Genomic DNA, 10,445 nt, shown 5'->3' on the forward strand with positions numbered 1-10,445 from the left:
TGTAGAAACGTCTGTTAAATTACAGGCATAATATTGAGTGAATGGTAAAGCCATTGTACTGAACAATACTTTGTAAACCACAATGTTTTTATTGCCTAGGTTTTACTAAATTTCAAAGTAGTGTCTCATTTTATCCAAATAGTCCCACTGATACTGAATACTGAACCAAACCTGTACAACATAATGTAATACCTATAATACTAACGACAAATTGCTACCCTGTCCTGTCTTTGGCAGAAGGGTAGCAAATTATTTGGATTTTCTAATGAATGTGATGAACTCATCAGTCTGGATCTGGAAATGTCCACACCTATTTGACCTTCCTATTGATCCCAGTGCCAGGATTATTACATCCTTCTAACTATGCATGTTTCTTTATTATTTTATGCAGGATTTTCAGTTTGAGGGGAAAAAGGAAAATGAGTAGAAGCTGGAGATAGGGCAAGATGGAGGAAGAACAGCAAATGCGTCTTAATAGGTAAATGTCCTAATTGATTAAAACACAAGGTGGTACAATAGGGTTATTTAAGCATTAGTTATGTCCAAATACTTTAAAACACAGCTGTCTGGTTGAAAAATGCAGAGAAACATTAAGGAAAAACATTTATTTTACAATGAAACAGTGATAAAAATAATATAAATGTAATCAGAGGCACAAACAATGGTCCTTATTTAAATTTATCGTCATATCTTTAATTTAATTGGCATCACTTCCAAATGCATCAACAGTGATCCCTCAAATGAGGAAGCAGGAGGAAACCTGACAAACTTTGGTCTTATAGTCGAGTTCAGAAGCTTCTGGTTGCGATAAATAATCACATTTTCCTTCACAGCAGTGAATTAGTCATAGTTTTCAGCCAGTATTGGGACTAACGTTGAATGGGATCCAGTTTTGGTTCACTCAGAGCAGCTGCAGCCCGTCCGCCGCTGGGTCCGCAGCCAGGCCGTTCTCCAGAGCTCTCTGGTAGATCTCCAGCGCCTGCTCCAGAGGCAGAGTCCCACCCTCGCTCGTCTCGATGATGGCGATCGTCTCTCCAAACTCGTTGCACATGATGGTGGGGGTGCCTTGTGTCTGTGAAGAGGATTATTGTTAATTAGTAAAGTATTGGGATTCCTACTCTTAATTTATCCTGTTAATATGGATGATCCTGGTGAGGGAAGACGAAATGAGTCCTGTGTGTAATCCAACAGGATTCATTATCATTTAACTGTAAGAAAATATAGATTATGTAAGGTTATGGTTTCATAATGACCACTATGACCCTCTAAAGCAACATTAATGTGAGTAAAATAAACCCAGAGCCAGCTCTGAGTATTAGTGGCATTGTAGATGAAAATTACCACCAAAAGAGTCAAATTTAAAGATTTATTTAACATTTTTACAAAAAATTGGATAATTTCTAATATAAAAAGTTGTAACCTTGGGGAAAAAAAAGTCATAGCAACCCTTAAATGTGAAAGCAAAAACTGATTTCTACAATATGACAAAATGCTTAACTTTATATAAGTATTCACCCCTTTTAAAGTAAACAGAGGTCCAGTGTACTCAGGGTTTCCCCCAGTGTATTATATTCAAAATCAGAGACCGAAGGTTTTAGGTGGACCAGAGTTTGATTGCACATTCACACCCCTAGGCAAACAAACTAGAGTTTGATCAAAGTGGACTAAACATGGCTGGTGTGAATGCTCCGAGTGGCCATGCGAGAAGACACTCAACTAGAGACACTATGGTCAGTGGAAGAAAGTTCTTTGGTCTGTTGAGACTAAAATGGAGCCATTTGGCCTGCAGACAAAATGCTAATGCAGAGTGAAAGACTGATTTGTAAAAGCAATAAAATAAAAAGAGTAAAACATCCAGCGGTGAATACTTTAAGAGGTACTGTACCTGCTGTAGATCTGAGGTCTGGATCTGGATGAGCTGGGTTTGCCCGTTGGCCAGGTCCACTACGGAGGCATCCACCACCGCCACCGCAGAGCCGGCCTCCGCGGCGGCAGCGGCCTCCTCGTCCAGCCTCTGCTGCCTCGCGTGGGTCTTCTTGTGGTTCCTCAGGTTGGAGAAGGTCTTGAAGGCTTTGCCGCAAAGCGGGCACACGTGCGGCCGCTCGCCCGTGTGCGTCCTGCGGTGCTCGGTGAGGTGCATGCTCTGGATGAAGCCCTTCCCGCAGGTTTCGCAGCGAAACGGCCGCTCGCCCGTGTGGACGCGCATGTGCTCCCGCAGGTGCGTGCTCTGACGGAAGCGCTTCCCGCACACCTGGCAGGGGAACGGCCGCTCGCCGGTGTGGACCCGCTGGTGGAGCGCAACCGCAGAGGATGACACGAACAGTTTGCAACAGATGGGACACTGGTGAGCTTTGGGTCGCTTCCCGGCGCTGCGCTGCGGCCGTCCTCGGCCCAGGGAGAAGTGGCTCAGTCTGTGAAGCCGCAGGTTGGAAGGAGAGTTAAGCTTCCTCCCACAAATATTACAATCTAAGGCTCCTTTACCACAGCTGGTTAAATCCCCTGATGATTCGATCACCGTTGTTGACGTGGATGGTTCCGACGGGTTTTGGACCGGTGTCGGGTGCTGCTCCGCACAGTGACTTTCCCGCTGACTCTTGGTCAGGAAGCCCGCTTCACATTGAGGACAGGGAAAAGGAGCCGGAGCTCCGGGGTGTTGAGTGAAGCGGTGCGCCGCCAGCTTGTTGGGCCAGCGAAATGTGGCGGGGCATTCGGGGCAGGCAAGCTTCGGCGCGCTGGAGTGCAGCAGGCTGTGCTGACGCAGGTTGGACGACTGGGAGAAGGAGCGGTAACACACGTCGCAGCGGTACGGGCGAACTCCAGAGTGGATGAGTGTGTGGCGCATCAGATTGGCCAGCAGGGAGAAAGTTTTACCGCAGTCTGAACACTGGAAGGGCTTCTCGCCCGTGTGTATGCGCATGTGGTTCTGCGCGTGGATCTGCTTCTTGAAGAACTTCCCGCATACGCCGCACACAAACCTGCGCTGAGGAGTGTGGGACTTGCTGCGGTGGTGAGCGAGCAGCAGCTGGGAGGGAAACGTCTTCGAACACGAACGACAACTAAACGGCCCTTTGCTTGACGACGAGGCGGCGTTTCCTGACGCGGCCTCATCGACGGAACCGGAAATTGCGACATCTTTCGTCATGACCTGCTGGTGCTCATGAGCTGCTTCCATTTCGACGTCGTCCTTCTTCTCTGTCGCTTCTTCAGCATCCAGAGTCCTCGGAGACTCGGACTGTGGATTCCTCAGTTGCTCCATCTCTTCTTCTGTGAGCGGAGCCTGCTCATTGATTGCCGCTTCATCTATCTGAGGTTTCTTCTTCTCTCTTGCTCTCTGTAGGATAGCGAGAGCGGAGGCAGATGCTCTTTGTGGAGGTGAAGCCTAGAGAAGAACAGAGATTACGTGACATTACGTTAAGAGTGCTAAGGCAGTCAGAAGGAGAGGGGCATGCCAGTTCCTACCACAAAGATGTGAGTGGCTGTTCCTGATGGTTCCTGGTCGAGGTGGGTCCGACGATGGTAGAGGTATTTCGTCATGTTGGTGAAGGTTTTGTTGCAGATCTGACACCTGTGGAATGGATCTGCAACATGTACCTTTCTGCAAGAAGTCAAAATGCATATTCAGTCAGTCATTTTTGCTAAATAAGCCTTTCCAAATTATTGCAGCTCCAATTGTTTGACAAATTGGGGACTAGTTTAACCTATAAATCTGGTTCCATGTCTGAGAAATGATCGACCAACTTTTCAGCTAGAAAACATTAAACTTTGTTTGCAAATAGCTGTCTCATTTTTAATATTTATTTACCATCTTTATTCTATTCAGCTCTAGAGGAGATTAGCACATTTTAGGCTATTAATTATATTACACGATATTATAAGCTTCTGTACTTTAAGGAGCAATGTTTATCTGCTGCAGGGATTCTCCCCAAAAAAACACATTAACCTTAGCCAGAGAACCACCAAGCAGTAGCAAATTGTGATATCCGAATAGCAAAGCATGTACTGGATAGGAAGTTTCCAGTGTTTTTCACAGTTCAGCAGAATGAGATTTATAGAATAAGAAAACAATTGGATCCATGAACAGTTCCCCCCTCCACACACTTGGACCCTTAATTACTGTAATGTAATCAAATATTCACCTGTGCATGATGAGCGTCATCTCAGTAGTGAAGCCATTCCCACAGTCCACACACAGATGCCGTGCAACGCCCGAATGAGTGCCTATGTGCGTCTGCAGCGACAGCGCTTTCTTGAAGATCTTCCCGCACTCCGGACACTCGTGCGTTCCCTCCTCGTGAACACGCTTGTGAGCAGCAAGCCGGTTGATGGAGGTGAAGGCGCGGTCGCAGAGCTCACAGCGTAGATGTTTGGCCAAACCCAACGCCTTCATCTCTGCTGCTCTGCTCCTCAGATCCTGCGACTTCAGCAGAGCCTCTTCGCTTCCTCGCATCTCCTCGAGGCCACTCATGACACCCGGCCCTCCAGTCTCCTTGTCCTGGCCCAGGAAGTGCTCCCCCTGGTGCTGGAGGAAGTCCTCTGGAGTATGGAAGAGAAGGGCGCACTCTGAGCACTCGTAAGGGTGGATGACCACCAGCTCGGCTGATTGCTGCTGCTGCTGGCCAGCGCCAGGCGCCAGCCTGAACTCCAGTCTCTGAATGCCGTTCTCCAGGACCTCCAGCTTCGCTGAGGAACTCTGACCCAGAGCAGACAGCAGCGTCGGCTGCTTGGAGCGGTGCTGGCTCGGGACGGTGGAGCCGTCTGCCAGAGCTTGAGCGGTGAGGATCTGCAGGTGCATGGTGGCGGAACCAGGAGCCGGGGTCACAGGGGGCAGCAGGTAGGAGCGGGTGGAGCCAGCAGGTTTGGAGGAAGATCTACGAGTCTTCTTCTGCTGCTGCTGGTGGGAAAGTACCTGAAGCACAAGGTAAAATGAAAACGTAAGAGGACAGAAACTCACGCACTGTCCAGAAGTTTGGCGTTTTAACTTGGCAGGATAAACATCTACGACCTCAAACGATGTCCACGAAAGATTAAAATTTTCAGGAAACACAGACAGAATGTCTACAGCAGGGCTGGTTGTACCAGAATGCATTGATAAAACACATTAACAAACTGCTGAATTATTACAAAATAGTTGTGCGTACATTCAAAAAGTGAACAAAATACTATTGAACATCTTTCCACATTGATCAGTCCCTACAGGAATTTGTGACGCTGTGATTGTTGTTTTTTTTTTTTTGCAGTCAAATTTACTAAATTTGCAGAGCTACTTTAGAAACATCTGCAAGACATTTTGCAATATTTAAATAGACCGTAAATGTGACTTTTTGTTACTTGCCACATTGATCACAGTCTAGACATCAAGTAAGGATGAGGCAGCAGTCATAGAAGTAAGAAATACTGCCATCTGCAGGTGGGAGCTAGCATCATCTAAACCCCATGTTTTTGACCATTTTAGCAAAAACAATTCACAATTTTGCATTAGCATAAGTTTGGGGGAAAAGTGTTTTTGAGTGAATTTCCACCATTGTAAAAAAAAAAAAAAAAAAACTGGAAGGGATTGAGTGATGTAATTTGGCAGTTGACATATAAAAACTGTTTTGATTTGATTAATAAAATAATATTTATGCATACGACTGTCATCTTGAAGGCTCCAAGTGTCAGTCTGGGGTTTAGAGGGCCACATAAAAACGCTACGGCGGGCCGGGTTTGGCCCTCAGGCCTCGAGTTTGACTCATGTGGTCTAGATGAAACCTTTCATTAAAAGACGGCATCCTGTTTTCCCCCAAAACAAGAGGCAGACAAGCCAAACAGTCACGGGTTTATAATGAGGTTTAGATAAAAACACCTGTGCCAGGATCTCTCCGGCCTGCTGCTCACTCAGCACAAAGTTCTGCATGTTGTTGAGAGGAGTGATGGAGCCGTCTGCCTGCAGCACGTACTCCTGTCAGCATGAACAGAAACACAAAATCAGTCTTTTTATGTTTGATTAGAACCGACTGTTAAATGTCCATTGAGTGGGATAATGTAACATTTTAAAGTTTGGGGAGGAAAAAAAAAACAAAACAAAAAAACAGTGACCTGAAAAAGAGACAAGCAAGAAAACATCTTCAATAAAAAAATTTACATTTTCATGTTTTTGACATAAATTCGAATTTATCTTCCCTTTAAATGAAATGGTTATTGATGATTAAAAGCGCCTGGATGTTGTTGGCTGCATGAGGTTAGTAGAACATTAACTCAGAAGCTGACTAAGCAGAAATGTCTCTGGCAAACGCCACTACCAAGCTGCAGCCGATCGAAGGTTGTATTTACAACATAAACAGAACAAGTCACCGTTTGGACGCTGGTTTGTTTTTCAGGAATGGATGAGTGTGTTGGCTCGCTCACGTTGGACGCCTGTGTGTTGCTGTGTGTGCTGCTCCTGCTGTGTGTTCGCCGGTGCTCCAGCCAGGTATCGGGGGAGTCGAACAGAGCCAGGCAGTCGAGGCACTGGTACTGAACGGGTCCCTGCGCCTCTGAGCTGGCCTGCTCCAACTCCTGAACCTCGCACACCTCTGGAGAAAAAAAAGAGAAGAAGTTTGAGTTGGTTTGCAGCTCAGATGGCGAAAACATGAGGCAGATTCAGCAAGAAATATGATATTTAGAGCTACTGAAAACACGCAGATTCAGGGAAAAGAGGAAACAACAGAGCTTCTGATAAACAGGATAATTTATCACAAACAGAGGCGGGGAAAAGAGATGCAACCCAGAGAGTTTGGGAAGGAGGCAATGTAAATAGTTTAGATTATCTCTGATGTCAACTCAGCAAAGACAGAAGTCACGTGAGCAACTGAACTATTTAAGAATTTCATTATTTCAAAAAAGCTGCTAATGAGAAAGAAACAACTGAGAAGGATTGGAGTAGAGAAAGCAGTAGGCACCAATAGAGAAGAAGATACAACAGGTTATTAATGTCTATAGTTAATGTCACTATTGGTACCATTTCTTCCTGAATAGTTTTCTGTGTTTACAAATATTTTTACCCGTTAACCCCTCTGTTATGAAATGGGAGAGAAGAAGAAGAGGAAACGGAACAGACATATAAGAGAGAGCAGCTAAAATGACAAACATATCAGTTCCAGTGTTAAGTGTTTGAGTCGGTGAACTTGCACTATTATGGCATTATCATTAAATTACTTGAAAAAAGTTAGAAAATAGTAATATTATTGTTTATCGCAACGACTAATGGGAAAAAATTATAGTAATATTTTGCATAAAAATCTGGTCATAGTAAAATACACTTATGGTTGGAAAGCAATAAAAAATAAAATGCTGCAGGGTTTTTAATAATTTATCAAGGTGCTACATTTCCTGTAACATTGGCTTTTAAATCACCTTGTTGCTCGACCTCCATCCCAGCTTCTCTCATGTGCATCTCCTGGTGCTGCAGCAGCTCCTCTGCATTCACAAGGAGGCTCCCACACTCCAGACACTGGTAGTGCTGACCCTGGCCGAAGCCTGCGGCCTCAGCATCGTTTTCCTGGGCCGTGTGGATCTGCTGGTGGATCAGAACCTCCTCCAGGGTGCCGAAGAGCTGCTGGCACTCGCTGCACATGTACTGGTGCTCCACATACATGTCCTCTGCCTCCTCCTGGCCCCCTTCTGCCATCATGGCAGGGTGTCAGAGTGGGTGATGACTTGCTATGCCTGTGAGTTTATCATGGGAAGTTGTCTCAAGGGCCGACTGATAGTGAAACGTCGCAGCCCGGACTTGTTAATGAAGGCAACTTCTTGGCATCTAGAGAAACCTCGGGTTTGGGGCACACCTGCGAGAACCGACAACAAAAAACAAATTAAATCCCTTTTAAAAAAGTACAATTTACCTCCTAAGCTGTGACTTTGTGTTTATAATTAACTTATAAAGTGAAATACTCCATCAATAAACAACAGTCCCTGTAGGATTGATGGAGGCATGGTGAAAGAAGTGCGGGAACAAACACACGGCCGTTAGCTGAATGAAGGGCCTCTGATGCTAACATTACCACCTCGATCAACTAAAACCCCCCAAATTCTTCACCTGCTTCCAAAAACAAACTCCTATCTTTGTTTACAATGTGTGATGGCGTATGGAGAGCTGTTGGCGGCGCTCCTTTGGAGGCTGGAGACCTTTCTCGGCACCGCGGTTTCCTGAAAGCGGAGGCCCGGTTCGTCGGGCGGTCCGTCAGGCGGCGCTAGCCACTTTTCTCCGCAGCTCTACGGCCATGACGGCGGGCCCTTCTTTACCCTTACCTCTCATTTACTGTCGCTGAACAGACCGTGGTGTGCTCTTCCCTCGTAGTTAACGCACCCGTTTATCCTTAATGGCAGTCTTTTGCCAGCAAGCGTAGCTTTAAAAATTCTAAATCAAATAAATCGCCATATAAATATGGCTTCAAAAGCGTGTAAAGCGACGTTTACCCGCCGTTCGCCGCTGTTCCTGTGCTGTAAAGCCCCGCCCACTGTGATAGCGTGTGCGCTTCGGCTCCTGTGATTGGACACAGCGACTGTCAATCATAATTAGCACTTTAATGCTGGGAATTGTAGTTTTTAGAACCTAACGTTAGCCTCCGTAGAAATTTTAAAGCGAGGAGAATTTTCTCCAAATACAGTATTCAAAGTTAAAATATTTTATGTTTAGTCTGGCTTTCACATGAACTTCGGTAGTTTCACTTTTACTTCAATAATTTTTAAATAATTTTTCTTATTTGCTTATGAATTTTTAGAAAATTTATCCAGATAGCTTTTAATGCATCTTTATTTTACTTATTTGTTTGTTTGAGCTTAAACAATACTATACGTCTATTTTATTGTTAGAATTATGTTAGAACATTTGTAACTATTACTTTTCTACATTTATGGCATTGAAATATACATTTTATTTTTATTTTTATTTTGTAGCATATTGATTTTCTGTATGTCATGTTGCTGCTGCACAATATTTTCTAAAATCAGGAAACTATAAAGTCTGTCTTATCATTTCTTATAAATACATTAAATAAATGTTTTTATTTGCATTTATTTGTCTCATGGTTAAACTTTTTAAATCTTGTGTTTGTTTTAACTCCTCCTGCCTACCCCTCTATTTTGTTTATATTTATCTCTGGTGTTTCCTCGTTGTGTCTTTATGTTGCCTTGTGATGGATGGTGACCTGTTCAGGATGTACCTTGCCTCTTGCCAAACGATTGCCTGAGACAGGTAGCGTCTACTGTGCAACATTTCATATTAATCTTATGTTGATTTATGCCTGTTTTGACAATTTCCTGTCAAAACAGGTAATGTAAGGAAACTCCTTTGTATAACATTTATGGGTAGAATATCACTAGTTTTGGTTTGGTCAAGGACCATAATCTGTCATATTTCATGAAGATCAAGCGGCACTAATTAGATCAGAACCAAAATATAGTGTGTTTTCAGATAATATATAAGGCAAAGACACTGCACAAGACTTGAGCTTTTTTTGGTTTTGTATCAATAATTGATAACCATTTTTACAGACTAAAACCAATAATACACAATTTTGAGAGTAAAAAGTCTGAATTCTGCCTTTTTACGAAGCAATCTGAGATTAAAGTCATATTTTTTTTCAGTGGCCCTCAGGCACGTGCAGAGGGGGGGCTGGGGGGGCTTGAGCACCTGCCCCTTTTGCTTCTTGCCCCCAAGTGCCCTTTTGGTCAATTTTTTTTTTTGGTATTATTATTTCCTAAGCCCTCTTCTGACACATAATAACATGTACTAAAATTATTATTATTTTTTTTTTTTTGTTGGGGTTTTTTTGTACAACATAATAAGCCGGTCACCTTGTTACCTTTGACCTTTTGCCCGTGACGCATGACGCAGTTGCCTCTCGCACAGTGAGGTAAGGCGGCTAACTGGAGCTGAATGTAGCAAATATTCCAGATTACAGATCAGTTTTTGATTAATTAAAAAAAAACGTTTTTTGGTGAATAAAGTGGAGTAGACTTGTTACTTGTCAGATGACGGAAAACGTTTAAGTATCGTTTCTGCTTCAGCACGGAGTAGCGGTTTAAGCAGAGAGGTACAACAGACACTGACAGGCCTCTGCAGCTGCCTTTCTCTGAAGAACTACTGAGCAGGAGGAGACAGCCAGGTGAGGAAAAACTGTTCTTATCTATCGATTCAGTATTTTTATCATGCAGACATTAGGCTGTTGTTGTGCTATTAGCTAGCTGCTAGCTATGCTGCTAGTGTACTTTGCTGCATAATGTACATTGCATTTAATCTGGTGTTAGGTAAATGTATCTTGAAGGAGAATAACACTTAAATAAAAATCCAACAAGGATATTTACTTAGAATTAAAAAATAACTCACCCTGAATTACCTTGATATATATAATGTATCTATCTATTCGTCATTAATGAAGGGAAAAAAAAACTCAACCCAGACTTTAAGTAAGTTTAGGGTCTGGTTC

The 10,445-nt window shown here is 43.8% G+C and overlaps 1 protein-coding gene across 1 annotated transcript; it reads right to left on the reverse strand.

The window, feature by feature from the left end:
* Positions 1–590: 590 nt before the first annotated feature.
* On the reverse strand, positions 591–8,471 carry znf526 (zinc finger protein 526). Its single transcript, XM_007550232.2, has 8 exons — positions 8,266–8,471; positions 7,372–7,802; positions 6,385–6,551; positions 5,843–5,938; positions 4,137–4,906; positions 3,460–3,595; positions 1,886–3,379; positions 591–1,072 (listed from the first exon to the last, which is right to left on the reverse strand). The coding sequence occupies exons 2-8, from the start codon at positions 7,646–7,648 to the stop codon at positions 902–904; spliced, it is 3,111 nt and encodes a 1,036-aa protein (XP_007550294.1). The 5' UTR covers positions 7,649–7,802; positions 8,266–8,471; the 3' UTR covers positions 591–901.
* Positions 8,472–10,445: the final 1,974 nt, after the last annotated feature.

Source organism: Poecilia formosa, unplaced genomic scaffold (genome assembly GCF_000485575.1).
Source record: "Poecilia formosa unplaced genomic scaffold, Poecilia_formosa-5.1.2 Scaffold34, whole genome shotgun sequence".
In the NCBI taxonomy this organism is placed as follows: Eukaryota; Metazoa; Chordata; class Actinopteri; order Cyprinodontiformes; family Poeciliidae; genus Poecilia; species Poecilia formosa.